This window comes from Rhopalosiphum maidis, chromosome 1, assembly GCF_003676215.2.
Source record: "Rhopalosiphum maidis isolate BTI-1 chromosome 1, ASM367621v3, whole genome shotgun sequence".
Classification (NCBI taxonomy): Eukaryota; Metazoa; Arthropoda; class Insecta; order Hemiptera; family Aphididae; genus Rhopalosiphum; species Rhopalosiphum maidis.
Window position 1 is genome coordinate 6210230 of NC_040877.1, and position 22160 is coordinate 6232389.

Consider the following 22160-nt stretch of genomic DNA (forward strand, 5'->3'; position numbering starts at 1 on the left):
GATTGAGATTTAAAGGTAGGTATTTTGAAGTCTACAAAAATTTTAATTAGTGATATATCATGTTGGCCCAATACTAAGATAGATATCGAATTAAACTCATTAAGTTAGAAGATTAGAATTAGATTAGTTAGAATTGGAAGGGTTTTTATAGGTATGTAAGTACATCTAATAGGAAAAGTTATAATTTATTTACTGCCTAACTAGTCTTAGGATTTTAGGTTTCCTTTGAACAATCACTTTTGATATTTTATTTTTAATTTGAATGTTTATCTTTTTTCAAAGCACATCATTGATAACATTTTTTTATTAGTCTTCAATAATTACAAATGATGTTATAGCGGTATAAAATAGGTTTGAATATGAAAATATTAAAAAAAAAAAATAAATATTCAAAGGTCGGATTCACTAAATTTGGTGTTTATACATGAAAAAGTTTTGATTTTTTTTTTCCATGATAATTATGTGTAATGTAATATTATATATTGTGCTTTTTATAATACTGGTTTATAAAAAATACAAATGTCCCTAACAATATTCAAAACAATTAAACATATTTTATAATTGTTTAAAAAAATTTGAAATAATATTCATTATAAATCGTATATTTGTTCAGTGTACATTATTTCAATATCAATGTATCACAATATGATTCAAGCTGTGGTTTTTTTAATTTCGATCACTGTAGTTGCGTCGATTAATGTCGGTACAGCGTTATACAATCACGTCGATATATTAACGTACGATACGCAGTGGAGTAAAAAAGATATGTTGATGTTGCACAGTCGGATGCTAATTGAAAATTTAATCCCTAAAAACGTAATCGACGGAAATACATTCCTCGGTTACACAAAGTTAATCATCAAAACATCGGAGACAATCGCCAATGATCAGACCAGAAGAATCGCCATGATTTCGGTGGCTGATGCGATTGGGGGATACTTGCACGGGGTTATGCTACCGCGTGTAAACCAAGAGTATTATAAAGGGCACGAAAGCTATAAAGTCACCAATGAGCTGCACGCGTTGTTACGGAAAATCAAGTGAGTGATATACGCAGATAAATTATAATGTTATGTACTTAATTATACGAGTAAATACCATTCATCATAATTTATTTTTACAGTCTCGTTTAGCCCATATTTCTAGATGTATATAATTTATTGGGTATAGCTATATGTATAGTCGTCAGTGTCGGAACCTTGGTAGGCCAGGTATGAGGAACTACGCTTTAAAATAAATTGCTACCTACTTATAATTAATTTGGTGCATTGATTGTTTTTTTTTCAATATTTGAAAAAAATTAAGGTTGATTTAAAAAAGAAAAAATTTTAGAGATAAAACTGAGTTTTTTAAGTTAAACGGATAAGTGGGTATTTTCTTAAAATAAGTACATTTTTCCTTGACCATCATTGAATATTTTTAATAATTTATACGTATAATGTAGGTATACGTTACAAAGCTAGAAAATCTACCCAGGTCATCGAACTTAAAAATAAAAGAACGTCCCTAAAATAAATGGTCTATTTTACCCCCTTATCACCGCTCGCCAGTTAAATACATCGCGGTACTGAAGTATAACTGGTGACAATGTAGTCCGTTTAGAAAGGTCTTGGATCATTATGGTCCGGTTTTTACATGTCGTTACATAAAGAACGTGCGTATTTTCGCCCAGGTTCATTTTGGACACGGACGGACGTGGTTGGATGACGCCCGTAGACACGGGACGGTCGATCACGACTACCGCCGACGAGGACGACGACCTCATCGACGAGGAGACAGATAACCCGTGCGCGGCACTACTGCTATCCGGCGTGCCGTCTGATGACGGACGACCGGCCGCCGTACCGATGCCGGCGTTCGACGACAACTTGAATCCGGGTTCGTTGGCGTTTCCGTTCACTGTCGGCAAGCGGCTGTTCGCCGTGGACAGGCCGTGGACGGCGTCCGACGACCGCCGTCCGCTGCTCGTCCGGTATTACCGGCTGGCCGCCGGCTGCACGTCGTCGGCGCCGGACCAGTTCCGAGCGGACTTAAATCGTTGGCTGGACGAAGTGGTGGTGCCGCTCTTGGCGAACCGCCGGCGGTGGTATCCAGTGCTGGCCGGTGCGTCTCGCGTCGTCCTGGCCGCGGCCAAGGCAGCCAGCAATGGCACTGCGCCTGTGGATGGCCGACCAAAATGCGGGGCGGCGGCGCGGACAACGACTACGGCAGCGGCGTCTACCAACGACAACGGCGATGATATGATGCGCAGGTCGTGTGACGACGGCCCCGACAGCCGAGTACCCAACTCGAACGTTCCGCTAGCTGTGATTCTTGTGTCGTTGGTGCTCGTCTGGATAGTGTACGCCTGTGTATTCGGAAAGAAACAACAATCGCAGACCTTCACTGTATAATCGTATTGTATTATATCATATAATATGGCGATTCTTCGGGTCTCAAAGCTTTCGTACCCCTTGTAATATTCATGGTTCACATGCGGTAGCATCACTCCATGCCCATATCCCCCAATCGCGTCAGCCACAGAAACCATGGCGATTCTTCGGGTCTGGTCACTGACGGTTGTCTCCGATGTTTTAATGACGATCAACTTTATGTAGTTGAGGAATGCATTTCCGTCGACTACGCTTCTGGGGATTAAATTCTCAATCAACATCCGACTGTGCAACATCAACATATCTCTTTTAGTCCACTGCGTATCGTACATATTATCGACGTGGTTGAATAAAACTGTACCGACGTTAAGCTACGCTTGAATTATATTGCCCCTGTATCACCACAAATTCGTACTATTAGTAAGATACATTACCAGTCATGCTTAGGATGAAGAATGTGTAAATATGTACTGTGTATTGTAATGTGTTATGTGTTTTGTTGTATAAATAAAAGCTGTTGAAAATAAAATAAAAAAATCATTATTTATTTATTTATTACCGATTTATTTGGATATTATGTGTTTTGGCTATGAAATGTTTAACCAGTAGTTTATTGTTATAATAAAAAGCCATAAAGGTGTTATTACAGTTACGCTTAAAATATGTTCGTATTTGATTGTTTCCTGCTTGTATTTTTATAGTAGGTAAGACGCATAGCGAATCTGTGACACCATTTATGTAGGTATATATTTTAATATATAATTAATAAAATAATTAACATTAATGTTAATATTAATTAACATTTATAAAATTAATGTTTGCTTTTTGAATTATTGATATTTTAACTCACTATTTTCCAATATGTACTGTAAATTTAAAAAGTGAATTCATTATTAACCGTAACAGTACCATGGTTATTTGTTTAGATTTAATAGGTAACCCATCTATCAAATATTTCATGTCATCATCATTCATTAGTCGAGTTGAAGTTGTCTTAATCTGTGGTTGAAATAATTTAAGATAACACCCAGTATTGATTTAAATAAATTGTGCTTAATGCTTAAATACTCCATACTCCATCTATATTATTTTCTTATGTCCTTGTTTTTAGATTTTTTAATACAACTTTACCTTAGGCCGATCATAATCATTTATTATTTTATAAAAATAAAGCCATCAAAAATAAATTTGTTTTAATAATTTCAATTTTAAAAATATTAAATTAATATCTCAAAAAAAAAAAAAAAACACATGGGTAGATAAACTTAAAGAAACCAACTGATTCTTTTATATAGTATTACAATCATCAATTCTGTTATTATCTGAAATATATTGATTTATTTATATATGTTTTCTTTTCCCCTAAATACTCTTGTAATTTTCTTGTATATTTAAAATGTAATTGGAATTTATTTATTCTATATTAAACAATATTATTATTATTATTATTATAACACATAACCAAATTATAGATCACCAATGTACTATAAATAATAATTGGCTATTTGTACCATGTATTCGAGTTCAAAGTAGTTCAAGTGAGTGGTAGAAAAATGAAATGAAATGTCATTCTGTGAGAACACCTTGTTCATTCATAACTCGATTCGAGCTTTTGTATTCCAAGTTATTTTAATTTTATTTCTAAAGATGTTGACATGAATGAGATCAAAACACTAATGGCGCTGAATGAAACAATATTAACTATAAACAATAATTAATTAATCAGGGAATTTTCTATACTTGACAATTGACTAAACCCAACTTGTATTGGAAATTTTTAGTATTTACTAGGTATTTAAGACTCTATTTCTGTTAATTCAGCATCCAAATTGAATTCTTAATAAAATATATAGTTATATTTATTATAAATAATTTAATTAAATATAAACAGTATTTAATACATATTTTAATAATTTAATCCATAACATCATATTTTTTTATGCCTTTGCCCTTTGACAACATATGCTTTTTACGTGATTTGTCCTTCATTTTACCCTATAACAAACAAATATAGTTAAAATAAAAATATATTAAGTTGATTAAAAAAAAATTGGGGATAATATCATATCAGCTGAGAAAATGTGTATACTGTATAACAAGGTAAATTTACCATTTGTAAACATTTTTAAATAATTGAAACAATTATACTAACCTTAGTCGGAAATCTCATACAACTGTGCTCTATTAAACAGCATTTGTTACATTGTTTGCAATGTTTCCATGTTCTTTTCACACACTTCTTACATAAATTACAGTGTATGTATTCACGACCATTCTGCAAAATTAATGATTTAAATAAGTATAGATGTCATAGATTATATTAAATGAATAACAAAAATGATTATACAGTTAGTTAATTAATCTAATCTTCCCTAGGAAGACTGTTTTACTATTTTTTCACAATAGAATAAAAATAAAAAAATAACTTTTTTGTCATAGCAATTTTTTGATTACTTGAAGACAATAGAATCATTCATTTGTAAAGATTTATTTATATTGTTTATTTATTTGTTTGCTATTAATTAATAATTAATCAGTATCTTAAAAATAAAAACACTATGACATATTTTTTTTAAAGAATTGTCAACATTTGGTGAAGATATTGTGAATACTGTATAAATTTGTTCTTCACAAAACCTTTTATAATACGATTTCTTAACTTTAATATTTTTGAAATTTATTCTTAAGGTTATCAAAATTAATACATTATATTAGCACAAATTATGAACATATAAACTAATAAAAAATATCTACGGAAAAAAACATTTAAATACCAATATTCTTAAATTTACTTTGAATCTAAGAAAATGAACTATTTTCTTGATTATTATAACACTATTCAATAGTTTAAAATACATATTGAGTATTTCAAGAAAATATAAATTTAACTTTTTTTATATTAATAAAAATACATTTACCTTTGATGTACAACTATTGCACTTGTAACAGTGTACATTTTCTGAGCAAACCCATCGATTACATAGATCACAAAATCTATAATTTTCCTCAACTGGTAAAGATATCTTGCATTGATCTACATTAGTGAATATTCTAATTGGAGATCCTTTATTTCTACCTAATTATAAAATAAAATAAATGCATTTTAGTATTACAGAAAAAAACAACTTAACAACTTTAAAAAAATACAAACCAGAACTATTAAACTTTTTATGATTTATGTAGTCAATTTTATAATCTATCATTGACATCCCAGGTAAGCAGTTGACTACAAAACGTTCCATAAAATAAGGTAACACTAGAAACTCTGAAAATTAATTTATCTATTTAAAATCAATTTAAATTCAACGAGAAAGATCAAATATACTTACTTGATAATATGCTTTTGTTGTTTTTTTTCCTAATTTGATCAAGTCTTTCTAGTGTATATGCTAATGGTTCAAGTCTGCCACCAAATGGAGGGTCAATGAATACAGCAGTAGAATCTCCTTGGGTCAAAATATCTTCCAACACAAAATCTGTGTCACATTCTTCAAGTATATGACAGTTATACATATTAAACCATCTGAAATGGTCAGTATCATAAAATTGCAACTGAAAAAAATATAAGTATAAACTTTTTATAGTTAAGTCAAATAACAAATAAATATTATTTCACATACATATCTATGATCAATGTCAAGTAAAACACTATTCATCTCGGGTACATCAAATAATATTTTTTCATGTATTGTGGGAGCACCGATACAAATAATATTAGTTGTACCAACAGAACGAAACATTTTGACTAACATTTCAATAGTGTTTTCAGTAAAGAAATACTGAGATTCACTTTTTGATTCTTGTAATGGTCTAAACAACTAAAATAATGTTCACATATTTAAAATCACAATAATCATTAACACAATATAAAAATTAAAATATTTATTATTATAATAACATTAGTACCTGTGAAGGGTGAGATAGTTTTAAATCATTTATATTTTCTACTAACAATTCACAATGGTCCGAATGCAAATCTTGTTGAGTTTTAGAAAATAATTCACCACATTTTTGACAGAAACATCTTTCTTCTGGGGTTAATTTTTTTATATGATCATACCTAAAATATTCAAAATAGTTAGTTATAAAAAATTTTATATTCTAGTTATATTATATAAGATAACTAAAACTTCATTTTCTACAGTCATTTTTGAAGTTTAAGATCTTCCAGCTTCTTAAAAAAAATATTGATTTTTTACTGATAAATATTTAAATTAAATAAACATGACTCTTTTTAGACACATTATTAATTGTAAAATATTATACATTTTATAATAGATTTTTTTTATAAAAGAGGTGAAAACAAATATCATGGTGATTTGAATAACCCTAAAAACCTCTAATAATCCAGAAAACACTGTGTTTGAATTTGTCTGGACTATGTAATACCATTGTCTACCTCAAACAATAATTCTAAGATGGCTCATTGAGTTAGATAATTATATTTAACTATATACATAGTCACAACACTTTTATATAATAGTATGATACATAGATTTTTAGTTCAAAATCTATTGCAAAATAGGTAGATAAGAAATGTTAACTGTTATTAACAACCTAATAAAAGTAACATTAAAATCATATTTGTATGAAAAAAATGTTAAAAATAATTAAGTAAATTAATGATTTTTACCTGGATTGTAATTTATATCTCATCATTTTTGTAACAATGAGATCTCTTTCATATTGTTCCATATATTTTTGTCCAATTGTTTCAATTTGATTTTCCCACACAAAAAAAGAACATTTTTTTCTATCTCTATGTGCTGAGCAAGAGTAAAACTTTTTATTGTCAGATCCTCGAGAAAACAACAATGTTGGTCCTTAAAATAAAAAAATAAAAGTTATTATATATAGTCAATTAATGATAACTAATTCCTAATTATATTACAGAACAAATTGTCACCTTAAATTAAAAAAAAAAAATAGAAAATTTTAAATTTAGTTTATAAGTTTGTAATTATAACAGACAATTCGGTATTAGTTAAATTACTGTTAATAGATTATGAATCAATAACTATAAATATTTGGTATTTGCTATTAGTATTTGATTATTTATTCCATATTCTATACAGCTTAAAATAATGCGTTTACTGCAACTATTTTATTCCCACCTTTGTAAGCCACATAATACTCAAATTGTATGCAAAACGGACATGAATTAGTTGTCAAACTTTTGACAACCGACTGGAATTACTGGAATACATGACCACTATGACTCATTCACACCACAATATCAATAAATAATAACAAACAACAATAATTACCGTGAGAGCAATAGGGATGTGTGCTCAAATTTTCCATGTGAACGGCCACTGTTTTAATGTACTCCTCCGCCATGTTTGCGTAGGCTGGCAGAATAAATGGCGGTTAATGCTAAACTTTGTAATTGGTCAAACGGTAATTATTCAAAGGTATTATAAAATAGAAGTTAGTTCGCAAACAAAATCAAAATAATATGAACACTGCACAACCGACACTGAATACTTGATTGGTTGACTGACAAATTGACGAGTGAGTACTGGCTATGCTATGGTATTATCCACTGGGCACCGAAGTGCTTCTAGGCGAGTATTGACAACAGTAGAAAAGCGGCACTTGTGGAAGTCGTCAAACACTATAGTGTGCCACTACAGCACAGCATAGACAGTGACTTATGGCAGTATATGACACCAAAATGTAGCTTCATGTATTATTAAAGTTAGTGAAGACTAAATAATGAGTAACGAGTGACGACTCCACGTGTGAATGAACGATTACTGATAATATTGTTTATTGTACCGCAATGTGATAGTACTATGTACAGCTGCTGTGGTCTCGCCGGCTTGCTTTTGCAATCAAGTGATAATAACGAAAAGAGTTTAGATGTGAAAATGGAGGGAAATTCAGCAAATCATGAAATCAAAATTTGTCATAATATAATATTATACCTATATCATTACTATTTACTGTTATAGTAAATATCATGTTAAGAACTCATAACTATAATAATATATTTTACAGTATTTGAAACGTATTGACTATAGCACTCATTTCTGCCGAGTAACTTACTACTTAATATACTACTTTATTAATGATATATTAATCCGCAGTGTTTGATTCGCTTGAACCGTTCCGAATTTCAGAATTATTCCCTGGTGAGTCGGGTGATATTTACACTGCATCAATCGTCCATTTTCTAGTCTGTCTGTCTGTCACCCCTCTATTATGAGTAAATGTGAATTTGTTGTGCACCATTTCCTCAGATGTCATTCAAGGACCGACAATGATTCAGCAGACGTGTCCACACAGGTAACATTAATGGGTAATAATTAATAAGTAATAATTGATTGAACTTTTGTTATTTAGCACAGTCCTACAACACTCAGGGCACAATAATTTTGTTGTACATGATGTATTAATGTATAGTTTTCTGTTGGTTAAAGGTGTGGTATGCTGCTTTTGATCCATCTAAAAAGTCTTACTTGGTTGCCACTTGCGGTGGAAATAAGGTCTGTGTTATCGATGTGAAGACTGGAGTGGTCCAGTATAGATATACTTATGTCAAGTAAATAATTTAAATCTATTATAGCTTTACCTTTCTTTAATAATAGTACCTATTAGTTAAATATTAAATATTTTAAGTACAATATATATCAGGCGACTGTTTACTCTATATACTCTGACCTATGAGAGAACACATTAATTTATCCCCATGCTATACATTATCATCGAGGCGGAAAGAATATGTTTCACTATGGTACGGTGATAAGAACTGATATTCGTTGGGCTGCGATTTTTCTTCTATAATTACTGATCTTACCTTTTGTGGACTTAGTTAAAATCTTGTAGTATTGTGACTTTTTGCAATCAAACATTTTGTGTTATTCTTAATTATTTTTCAATAAGGTTATTAAGATTTTATTATGACCTATTTACCCCAAAGAAAATATTATAAATTATAAAATATTTTTTTTCTTTATTTTAAGTTAAATATATTTTAATCTATCTAAAATTAACAACATTGAATAAGTTAGAGATATTCAATTATTTCAATTATACACATTACATAGTATAATATAACAGAAAAAAAATTATATTGATATTATTTAACAATTATAATATTATGTGTATAAGAAATCTAAGAAAAATGCAATGGAAATCAAACTTATTATTTATGTATACAACTTGTCAAATTGATTATACTAAGTTTTATTAATTATACTATTAATTCTTATATAATCTCAAACAAAGATTGTATTTTGAAACTCAACATTTCTAATAAATTAAAAGCACTATAAAATATAATGAATGACTAATAGTGTTGCATTTTTTGGTAGAATATTGGCACCATCCATATAACTTAATGAGTACACTTCACGTCTTTACCTAAGCAAGGTATTGAAACTTTTACTTGTGACTTAATTTAATAATATGAATAATTTTTGGAATTATGAGTAATATTTTAACTATTTTACATAGAAGGATGTGTAGGTAATTAAAAATATTGGAAATTATTTTAATTTCTTTACTGTGGCATTTTTCCTATAATTATCTATATGTTTAAAATTGTGATTAAGAATTCATTTTATTTTAGTGGGATATTGTTTTAATTTTCATATTTTTATAGAGGACTATTATATACATTATCATGGAGTACAGCATGTCCCGGCAACAAGATATTGGCCACTGGTGGGACAAACAATACAATTGTGTTCATAGACTTGTCAACCAATTCAGCATATCTTCACTACATTTTGCCTATAATGAACAATAAAAAAGTATTTATTAGCTCCATTTTATTTCATCCTTCTCAAAATGTATTGTTTTGTGAGTATTTCCTCTTCAATTGCTAATTTGTGTTGCATTGTTTTCATTAATTGATCAATATGTCTTTCTGTTTTCAGGTACCCTAAACAATGGATACTTATTCATATTTGAATTTGAAATTTATGATTCTCGTATCGTAAACATTGAAGAACAATGTTCAATTGATCTCAAATGTGAAATATTTGGATTAGCTTTTTGTGAAATAAATGATTATTTACTCATTGCCACTAATGTTGGTTTAAAAGGATGGGATAACTCTCAAAGGTAGTGTGTATTTATGATCTATTTAAAATATATTGGATATTTTTGTAGTACCTAGTTGACCCCTGATCACTTGTAGGACTTAAAGCTAATAGCAATGAGTATATGTTTAGGTAGTGCATTTAAACTGAATACATGAGCTTGTGGTTGAAAACAATTTTTCAAGTAAAACAAATACTTTTACTCCGTAGATCATAATTTATTACATTTCATAAATCATTTGACAGAATGGAATAAGGTAGAATTAAAAAAAAAACAAAACAGTATTTAAATTGGAGGACTTCATCATTGGATGACTTCCCTCATCATGTGCTTGGTTCGTAATTTTATGCTATGTATATACTTATGTACAGCTATCGTTTTTACTTGTTATATACAATAAATTACAGATTTCAAATTTCTAATAAGATAAAAAAAAATTAATTAATTATTTAACTGAACAATTGCAATTGGAAAGTTTTTTGTTACGGTACTCCTAAGTATACCAAATTCTCATTGAAAATAATTGGTTAATTGTAAAGTTATCTATATATGAAAACTGTTGAGGTTTATCATATTACAAATTTTTAAGCCAAACAACTGAAGTTTGCTCTTTTTCTTCTTTGCCTGTGTTGAATTCAAGGGGTGTACACACTATAAGTGTCAAAAAAAAAAATAAAAAAACATATCAAATTATCTTTTACCAGCATATGGTCTGTGGGGTTGTCATCGGTAGTTTACAGCACCAAAGACTTTCAATTTTATTTTATCTTACTAAACAAATTAAAAAAAAAAAAAATTTATAATAAAACTATATTATTAAAGTAATAACATACTTATTATAGTTTTGAACTGCAGTTATTCATCCCAGAATTCCAAAACTACAGAAAATTCAAGCTTAAAAATTGTACTACGTAATCATTAATTATAATAAATTATGCATAAAGAAATAATTAAAGATACCATATAATCCTTTGAAGTCCAGCTATCCAAAATCACAAATTTTCAGTTATCCAAACTTTTCTTATGATGGGTAAAAGGTAAAAACACGTTCAATATTAACAAGTTTATTATTTTTTTATTCTTACAATGATGACAAGCAAACTGACAAATAACAATAAATATAATAATATGAATTCTCAATAATAAATATATGCAATCAGAACCTGTAATACATAAAGGTTAAAGGCTTATCAATATAAATTAAACCATAATAATCATAAAATATACAATTTTCTTTTATTTTATGTGTATTTTCCAGTAGTGCAGATTTTTCAATAATCAAATTGCTCTGGGCCCATCTGTATTAGGTACAGAGATTATGCTAAAATTATAAATAAGCTCATACACTGTAAACAAAAAATAATAAATGTTGTTTTTATTTACTCTAAAAAACTGTATATAAATACTGACTAGTATTGAAATATTTATATAAAATTTAGCTAATTTAATACCATATATATATTATACCTGTAACATTAATATTATTTCTAAAATAACTGCGATACGTATATATACGTAATAACACGTTTACGTTTCTGTTATAAGTATTTTACACAGCCCTCATAATATTAAAATATGACCATTAAGTATTGAATAAATAATAAATAACTAATATATTCACCACTAACAAATTTACTTTTCCTTTTATCAATACCTATCTCAAATTGTATAAAAAAATATTTAAAATTGCAATATTATAACAAGAATATTTTAGATATTGCTGTATTAATTTATTTTAGTTCATTGTTTATGTTTTATTTTTATACTATTATTTAGGTGGGTTTTAGTTAGAATTAACTTTCTTGATTAAAAAATAATAATATAATTATATAAATTAATATTTTTGATTTATTTAATAATTTATAATTATATATATATATTTTTAAATAACCCATTGATTATCAATTTTGTTAATGATTTTTATTTGGAAAAAAGGATTTTCATTTAATTTATTTTTATAAGTATGAGATTTATGACGCAATAACCATCTTGGCATATATCTTTTCTTAACTACTACAATTTATTTATAGCCAAGATCAAGAACTCGTAGATTTTGAATTGCCTAAAAATCCTAATGAACTGTACAAGGATCAAAATGAAAATGTGATTGATTCAATTGAGATTGTTAAAGACAGTTGGATTGCTATTAAAGTGGCTTTGCACGGAGTGATATACATTTTCAACCTAGATGAAGCATTGTCCAAAACTAAGAACAACAAGTGTGTAATAATACCACCTTACATACTAAAATGGAGCGATACAGACAACTATTTTATGAGCTGTAGTGTTGGTCTTGGTATGTATTTAATATTGCTATAACTTAAACCTAAATACTCTATCCAATGAATATTTTATTTAAATATTATAGATGGCAAGCTCTTAGCATGTGGAGATGATAAAGGTAGTGTATGGATTTACAACTTGAAGGACATATCCTTCAAATCTACAACAAGTGATTCTAAGATCATTACTGTCAATTCAGTCTTGAAATGGCCCAAACTTCATGACAGTTATTTGAAAAAGAAAAAAAAATTGGAAGTAGATGTATATGATATAGTAATGGCTAAATGTGCTGTTCATTGTAGTGGCAATTATCTTGTAGCTGTTACTAATAACAATTTTGTTTGTTTGTACAAAAAACCAACAATTAAAAATTAAAATGTGATTTAGTTCTTGTTTAATGTTATATTATTTAACAATGTCTTAGGATAAATCAGAAATTATAAATAAATGTTGTAAATAGAATAAAAGTAATCTTAAAATAAAAAAATTACATCCGTTTTCATCAATTTACACTTATAAAATACATCAGGTTTATGGCTAACTTAACTATATAAGGATCTTGTGTTACAAAGTTTCTTAAAAAAAAAAAGATTTGTTATAATGAGGTATCACAATATTTTGATAAAAAAATAAAAACAGCACGACAGGATACATATTAACATTTTAATTAGTGCCAGTGGATCCAAAACCACCTTCACCTCGATCAGTCTCATCCAATGTCTGAAATAATAAGATAACAGAGGTGATTAGATAAATTATAGCATAATTAAAATAATTAATATACAATATACCTCAAACTCTACTACATCCGGATAAACAATCTTTTCACAAATGAGTTGTGCAACTCTATCACCTTTATTTACTGTGAAGTCGTCATCTGAATGGTTGTATAATATAACACCAACATTTCCTCTATAATCGCTGTCAATCACACCCGCTAAAATGACAGAAACAATGTAAAAAATTCAACTAAATTTTTAAATATTTTAAGTTTTGATACATACCACCAACATCGATAAAATTCTTCCAAGCGAGTCCGGAACGTGGAGCAACACGGCCATAGGTACCTGCCGGTACTTTAATTTGAATGTCAGTTTTTATAAGCTCTTTGCCATGGGCTTTTACCACATATGGATAAGCACTATGGATAAACAAACAAGTATATCATTAACTTTAGATACAATAATAAATAAAATTATATCATTGTCGCTTAAATCTTTTGCATTCATAATAGGTAATAAATAATATTTCCCTCCTCAACTGTGTTACTGTATTTCTATGTTTTTAACATACAATTTGTCATTTTCAATTAAACATTTTAAATGATGCAACACAAAATAAGGATGATATATATTATATAATATAGTAATATATTTAGGTATAGATAGCTTACAAACAAATTAGCATGAATCCAAACATGTGTTGACGAGTTAATTATTTAAAGAGGCGTGGTATAGTATTATAATATTTAAAAAGAAGATAATTTTAAGGTAGTATAATAATTAAAAAACAAATTGTTCATATTTGATTGGGACTGTGGGAGAACTAATAATTAATAATTCACACATCAAAATAGCTCTAATATGCCAGATTAGCATACCTTCTCAAATCGTATCCGGCAGCGTGTTCGCTACCCTTGGTCGGAGCAAAACCGTGTTCGGAAAGTTTGGAGAAACCCAAAACGTTTTCGTCGGAGACTTTGCGTACTTTCTTCACTGGGCTTGGCATGATGTCGATGGTAAATAGGCTTGAATAAATGTTAAATGAGACTTTAAAGAAATTTGAGTGCAACAATGAACGCGGAATACTGGCAACGAGCGAAAGACGAATGGCGTCAATGGCGAATGACAAATGCAAAATAACAATAAATACGAAGAGTGGCGAGTGGGGACGTTGTCTATCGTGACGAGCAAAAAAGACCAACGAGTTTTTTCTCTTTATCGCGTCGTAAATAAAGGACGTTTTACCGCCAATTTGGAAAACGCGGGAAAACCAGCGTTTACAATCAATCAGTGTGACCTCAATCAATGGCCAAACCAAAGATGCGTTAATAACAATAATATTATATTGTTACACCCGCCTCTGCGAAATCAGTTTCATAAAATTTGAATTTGTAAAATCCACTAAAAACACAAATAAAATTATAATTTTAAATTATTATATATTTGTAAATTGTAGTAGGAATGCTTAACTCGGTCGTCTACTTGTCGATTATTGTCTTATGGACGGGATTTACATTTAATTTTATATATGTATTAATTTAATTATACTAACAACAATCAACATACACTAATCGTGTTTATATAGTAAGTAAATTTTAAATTAAATCAAAATGCAAATGAATTTGAACAAATTAACAAATTTCTTTGTTTTTAGTTAGTATCATCGGGCCCTAATAATGATTAGAGTAAAATCTTATATTGATATGTCAGTGTCAACATTCTAATGTTTATAATTTTCATATTATTTTTAAGTTGTCTAATAATAGTTTCCATTTTTAAATAGAAATGTGTTTCATGATATCAAAATTTTATTTTGCATATGATTGCATAATGCATATTTTACCATTTTTTTTTTTTTATCTAAAAGTACATTATTTGTGTTTTTCTGTTTTTAAGCGCATATTTAACGGTTTTCGATGCAAAGTACTCAAAAATACCATAATTTTTTATTTTATTAACTGAATTTGAAATAAATTTGATTATCTGTATTTTACAAATTATCACTTATGTATTGTTGAAAATTCAATATGGTTATATCGAGTAAAGGTACCTACTTAATACTTAAAACTTAAATATATACGTATTAACATCAAATACACGAAGATTTAAAATAAACAATAATTATTTAATACAACTCTTTTTAAAATATATATTTTTTGTATTTAATTTAATTTTATATAGTAAATAAGAAAATTAAAAAATGTAATATACAATAGTTAATTTAACGAGCACATAAAAATAGCATTGACCCAATTTGTTTATATTCTATTAAAAATTAAATTTGTCTGTATTTATTGCATTCTTTATTTTTTTTAAATTTTAGTGCATAAACATCCTAACCCTAGTAGTTATGCATAATATTCTAATGTCTTATGGTAATACATCTTGCGGTAAAATGTAAATCGTAAATATGGTTTCAGATGATTTATTTTTATTTTTTTTTTATTTAGTAATATAATAATGTTCTTAAGTTCTTTCTACCTAGTTGTTAATTGATTCGATCGGGCTGTTCACGGTCTTCCGGGTATCGTTGTAATTATTTTTCAGTTTTTACGTCTAAACTAGGGGACTTTTAAAGCTTTTTTTAAAACATTTTTTTGTAACTAATAATTTTCTTTTAAATTTCTGTTTCTTATAATGTTATGGCGTTAAAAATTATTATTTATCAAACATAATACTATTTTGGTTCGTAGATTTTTATTATGATTTAGAATAACGACATTATTTATGTAATTTTCGAATAACAAGGTGAATTTATAAATTCACCTTGCTTCGTACAAGGTTTTTTGTAAGGGCATTAATATTAACGTGTTATACATAATTACTAATTACATTAAACATACATTATACAATACAAATATATATTGGCAAATAAATTTATAAATTACATATTAGTAATCAGAATATACTTATGTTTGTTAGTCAAGAAGTTAGTCGAGGTGACTAGATAGATACTTAGTTATTTATTTGATTACCTACTCCAAAGCATCTGACTATAATAGTATAATATATAACGATAGCATATTATTTTTACTTTTTAGCTATAAATGCGTATATAATAATTATAATACAGGTAATATATAATATTACATATTATTTAGTATTCACATTGAACCTCCTACTATCAGTATACAGTATACTCAATTCGCCTATATGACTACAGATTGCCTATGCATATACCGTTTCAACAAAACGTCATGAAATACTTAAATGTAAAATATATATTGTTTTGTTGAACACAAGTACATCAATAATAATTTGTTCTGTGTTTTGTTAAATAGTCATTGCAGTTTTGGAATTTTATCATTCCAACTTGAGCAGCATAATGATTTGTTATGAATGTCGTAATGTTATAAATATTGAAATAATATAATTGAATAATAAATTGAAATAAAATTGTTATATCAGCTTAGTAATAAATATTAAAAATAAACAGTTTGATTTAGTAATTAAATTTTCTATCATACGTATAGTAATATATATATAATTTAGTTACTTTTACTTCTTAGACTGTCATCAACTTCATCCAATATTGTAAATAAAACTTTAAAAATGTATTTAAAATATAAGATAACTCTTAAAGAAAATATAGATATAATTATTTAAAGTATTCGATTAAAATATTTAAACGTTTTTACCGAGGTTTTTACTCAAACATTATCATTAAATTGAAATTCAAAGTACAGAATAATTCATTACATATTATGGTAATTGTTTTTCTAAGTGATTTTTGGTTGTACATTAGCACGTGAAATAATGAAGAAGGTGGTTTAAAGATTTGAGAGAAGTCTTAGAAAAACTAAATTTTGAAAATAATAAAATGTTATGTATACAAGTTAATTATATAGTTATGTAACTATAGGTTAATATAAACAATATAAGTACATAATATACCTAATATTGTAGTATACCTCTTTTTGTTTCTCAGCATGCAGTAAGTAAATAAAAATAAAAATAAGAAAGTTTTGAAAGTCATTAAGCAAACAACTGCTGCAGATATACTTACTACTTACATCAATACGTGTGTAAAATAATATAATATACACTGATATACACGTAAATTAAACGATTTTTATGGTATAGACGTATAGTAATTAGTAGATAATAATATATCATTTATAGACGTAATGTGTTGTAGTAGCGGCGCAGTAGCAGGATGTGAGCTCATTCACAAAACGACGAGACAATTGTGGGTGTATACAATATCGAAACGGCGAATAAAAAGAAGTATTATTATTATTATATTCCGAGTTGCAGGGTCATCGCGTATAATACATAGTGTTATGTATAGTATGTATATAGTATTATATTTTGGACGTGTATGTATATAAAATGATATCGGCGCCTGCAAGGCCGCGCACATTGTTGTCGGAGACGGAGAGAGGTGTTACATATATATATATAAATATATAATATAATAATGATAATAAACACGTATATTATGTTATATTATATTATATTTTGTCACGCGTGTGTGTAGGTGTGTGTTTTTGTATGTTTGCCGACGTGAAAAATATTTATAAAAAAAGTATTTATGTATTCTTTATTGGTATACCACATTCACATATTATATCATATGTATACAGGTCTGGATTAATACTATCGTAGGCCCTAGGAAAAGCCGTAGATGGAGGAGGGTCCAGCAGTCCAGACCCCACAAGATTTTTTATAAATAGAAATATTTTATAGTGATGAATAAAGTTAATTGACTATAAATTTTCAGTATTTAAATTTAAAAAAAATGTTGAACCCCTCCTCCCCCATCCGAAATTTGTTTCAGTTGCAGCCATGGCTCTAGGCACAGTGCTTTTAATTCCTATGCGCTTATACAGCACTGCGGTGTCCAGTATTTAAATGGGTATAAAACCTTCTGTTTAGGAGAGGAAGTGATGAATTTCGGTGTTAGTCCTTTTAAAAAAAAAAAATCAAATCTAAACTTTTATATGATAATAATTTTAATAAATCTTAAAAACAATTAATTTTACTTAGTCTACAAATATATAGAAAATTAAATTGTTAAAACCATAAAAGAAACTTATTTTACGCCAAATTTGAATATTTCTTTATCCCTCGTATTTAAGTATTAAACAAGATAATTGTAACAAAAAAAATAGTAACCACACATTCTATATTTGTTGGCCCCAAAAATGTTCGTAGACTTTAGCTACAGTGCCTATAGTGTCTATGCGCTAATACGGCCCTGTGTGTATATATATATAATATATTATAATATTTTATGGAGATAGAAAATTAGAAACCGACGACAATAATATAATAATATGGGTTTGGAAGAAATCCATTCATTGTATACTTATTTAATATTATCATTGGTTATAGAATAGACTATTCTATAATCAATGATAATATTATCTACAGGTGATTTACCCTCTTTGTGTATGCTCTTCTTTTTTCCTTTAAAAAAACGTATTCATTCATATTCTAATTATTTAAATTTTTAAGTTGTCTTAAGCGGTTATTGGGCTGATAGATTTTTAAAACACTTCACCGGACGACATCGATATTTGTATAATACCCATTACACATAAGATTCTTAGCTATTTGTTGATTTTTAATATATATTTTTAAATTCAATAGGTACTAATTCACTTGGTTACAGATTTTTTTCGCTTGTAATCACCCGCTATTAGTGAATGGCTCTATTGATATATAATAACAATTAAGTATGTTAATGATGCGTCAAAAAAAATCACGTTACAACAACTTGTAAAAATTCATGTTGATTTTTATTTTTAATTATTCTCGAAATTAGTCTTGAAAAGTATTTTGATGATGGTAACAGCTTAGTTTCGGATAGTTCCGTATTGTCTGTGTTAATATTATAACTGAACACTTCCAGGCCCTGTTGCATCACATTTTCGTCTTTTTCAATTTTAGCCGGGACGTAGATGAGGACTGCACGTTTTAAAACGGGCAATTCATACTCACGAATTTTAACTAAATGTAGTTCTTGATGTCCGTCTATAATAAAATGTTTAGCTATGAGTATGCTTGATTTTATTTAACTTTATAACCGTGTAATTGTGTATGAGACAAAATGTACAAATTGTAATATGTTAATATATAAGTATAAATAACTGTTAGTTATTAAACAGTTAAACATGATGTTGTGTTATCATGGAGACATAATCTATGAATTATTCTTAAGTATAATAGTGTTAATAGCTCGGAAAATACTATGACAAATTTCAATTTAGATGCATCAATTTACTGAAAAAAATCATTTGCTAAATAATTTACAGTAAAAACCGGGCGGTTCTTTTAAAAAGAAAAGTTTGCATCATCACAGGATACTCCTTAAAATTTAAATAGTATACGAATCTATGTATTTTAAAATGTATGGTATTTTACTATTATACTTAAAAATTTTTTAAAAATAAAATCTTTAATAACTACTTTATTGAAAAAATAAGGAGAAAGTGCCTATACTTAGTGAATCATATTGTATATAAATTATACAACCAGAGCATAGATATTCAATTCGAGTGTAGGTTATTTTACACTTTTGTACCCCCGAAAATCACCCTTACATGGCTACACACACGCGCGCACAATTGCAGGCGAGAAGAAAATAATACTAAGACGATTATCGTCCGTCTTGATCTGCAACCGAGGATTACCACAGTTTTCGAACTCTCGCCGCGGCGTTTCACGTATGCCCTTTGTAAACATAAACGCCGTCTCGCCAATGCTCACACATAATATGTATGGGTACGCGGTTTAATCCTACTTGTCAGAAATATTATTATTACTATTATATGGTTGTCGTTACTGATGTTGCTACCTATTGCTATTGCTGTTACCGTGTTGTGTTGTTGTTGTTGTTGTTGTTGTTATTATTATCATCGATAAGTGTACTCATCTGTTTGGGATATGAGGTTAGGGGCATACCCATAAAAATATTATGTACCTTCTCATATGTGAAACACTCGTAAGGAGTATAAGTACGAGTATCGAGTATTGTATATTTATATGGTTAATACCATCACGGATACATCTATACAATATATTATTGTATAATACTATAAAGGTAGACTTGTCAGATTATTGTTTTATGGATGTGTAGGTACTTGACGACAATTTCTTAAGAAGATTATATTTGCTGGTTGTTTCGTTAAATAGAGTAAAAAAAAATTTTGTAATTCATACAATAGATAGTACTAAGTGTTTGCTTACCCCTCTCTTTTGGTAGATAACAAGAAGAAAGTTTCGTTACATACCCTTGTTCGTCCGCATATACAAGATCTCATCAGGGAAATCATGATAACAATAAAACTATTGTCATAATAGTAATTGCCATCGGATTTTGGCCTGATGGTAAAAAAATAATAATAACATTAATAGTATATTAATATAATATAGGGATATGATAGTATAATACTAATGAATATGAATTTATAGATGTTATCGGAGATATGCCCAACGGTGATGACATCGCGTCGGCTTGTCTCTTTTATACATATACTACCAATTATATCATATTATATCATGTGCTAGACGCTGGAGGTTCCACAGGTGGAGTGTAGGCAGGTTGTTAAAATATATTTGTGAACTATTTATAAATCACGATATTACCACTTATCAAATAGTTTGAGGTAAAAAACATCAGTTTCAAACGACAAAAATACATTATTTATAATTTTGTATAACACCAGCTACCCCCGTGTAGGTTCATTTTTAGCGTTTGGCCTGCAATACGTACATGTTTTTGCCTACACGGCTACACACACGCATTTAACCTACACACATAGACCTATTTTATATCACGTGAGTGATGGAAGCAGAGAGCACTGATCGACGCTACGGCGAGCTGCTGTTGTATTTATATATATAGAATAAATTTCTTTTAAAAACATAAATAGATCGATGGTCCACAGACACCAGTGATTATTATAAGCATTAACAAAACAATAACTATACATAAAATAAATGCAAAACATTCAGACATAATGGCGAACACTTTTGAATAAAAAGTCCAATTACTTATACAAGTCTGCAGCTTCAAATTGTTTACTACATCAATCTGCAGCTTGTCATGGCCTTTGGGTCGGCTTGATAACGTTGTTAAAAGGTATCGAAGGTAAAAATCAAAAGTATTTTGAATTATATATTGTGTAGTCAAGACAATAAACCGTTTATAGAGACGATTTTATCAATAAGAGGAAAAACGGAACAATAAGATGAACACCTGCATTCATCTAAATTCGTGTTTTTTTCCATTAATGCATGTCGTTTGTAAGACTTAAATAGTTAGATTTAGCATATTATACTCGTAGATATTAATGCGTACCTGTTTGCTTATATAATAGTAACGGCTAATTATCCTTATTTATAAATAATATGAATGCATGAAAAGTATTATAATAGCGTTTGATTACCACAAGTATTACTCTTACAAATTTCAATTACTTTTTAATGCTAAAATGTATTTAAATGTGTTTTTATAAACCAATACGTCTCTTGCAATGTACAATGTACTTTGTAAGTACTTTTTACAATAGGTAATAACAATAGGTAATGATCAGTGCTTAATATCTGTGAGAGATTTTTAGGTCTTAAATGTTTTATAATTGGAATCTTACAAAATTTAAAAAAATAATTAAATATTGTTGAAATGTAAATATTTAAAAAAAATATATTATTTACAAAATATTATGTACTCGTAAGGTAGAACCTTTCATTGTAATACGTGCTGTAAGTAAATTTCCTCTAA

The 22160-nt window shown here is 28.4% G+C and overlaps 4 protein-coding genes across 4 annotated transcripts; 2 read left to right on the forward strand and 2 right to left on the reverse strand.

Moving 5' to 3' along the window:
• The first annotated feature begins 633 nt into the window (after window positions 1-633).
• Window positions 634-2881, forward strand: LOC113549388. The gene is made up of 2 exons (XM_026950666.1): window positions 634-1040; window positions 1673-2881. The coding sequence occupies exons 1-2, from the start codon at window positions 634-636 to the stop codon at window positions 2391-2393; spliced, it is 1128 nt and encodes a 375-aa protein (XP_026806467.1). The 3' UTR covers window positions 2394-2881.
• Window positions 2882-4213: 1332 nt separating this feature from the next.
• LOC113548695 (zinc finger CCHC domain-containing protein 4-like) lies at window positions 4214-8113 on the reverse strand. The gene is made up of 9 exons (XM_026949710.1): window positions 7640-8113; window positions 7006-7195; window positions 6279-6432; window positions 5993-6190; window positions 5702-5924; window positions 5524-5637; window positions 5291-5448; window positions 4525-4647; window positions 4214-4367 (listed from the first exon to the last, which is right to left on the reverse strand). The coding sequence occupies exons 1-9, from the start codon at window positions 7710-7712 to the stop codon at window positions 4287-4289; spliced, it is 1314 nt and encodes a 437-aa protein (XP_026805511.1). The 5' UTR covers window positions 7713-8113; the 3' UTR covers window positions 4214-4286.
• A 143-nt stretch (window positions 8114-8256) lies between these two features.
• Window positions 8257-13093, forward strand: LOC113560307 (leucine-rich repeat and WD repeat-containing protein 1-like). Its single transcript, XM_026966090.1, has 7 exons — window positions 8257-8414; window positions 8498-8663; window positions 8798-8919; window positions 9982-10181; window positions 10259-10445; window positions 12455-12720; window positions 12793-13093. The coding sequence occupies exons 2-7, from the start codon at window positions 8580-8582 to the stop codon at window positions 13080-13082; spliced, it is 1149 nt and encodes a 382-aa protein (XP_026821891.1). The 5' UTR covers window positions 8257-8414; window positions 8498-8579; the 3' UTR covers window positions 13083-13093.
• Window positions 13094-13275: 182 nt separating this feature from the next.
• LOC113560310 (deoxyuridine 5'-triphosphate nucleotidohydrolase) lies at window positions 13276-14629 on the reverse strand. Its single transcript, XM_026966091.1, has 4 exons — window positions 14308-14629; window positions 13712-13848; window positions 13499-13644; window positions 13276-13427 (listed from the first exon to the last, which is right to left on the reverse strand). The coding sequence occupies exons 1-4, from the start codon at window positions 14433-14435 to the stop codon at window positions 13371-13373; spliced, it is 468 nt and encodes a 155-aa protein (XP_026821892.1). The 5' UTR covers window positions 14436-14629; the 3' UTR covers window positions 13276-13370.
• Window positions 14630-22160: the final 7531 nt, after the last annotated feature.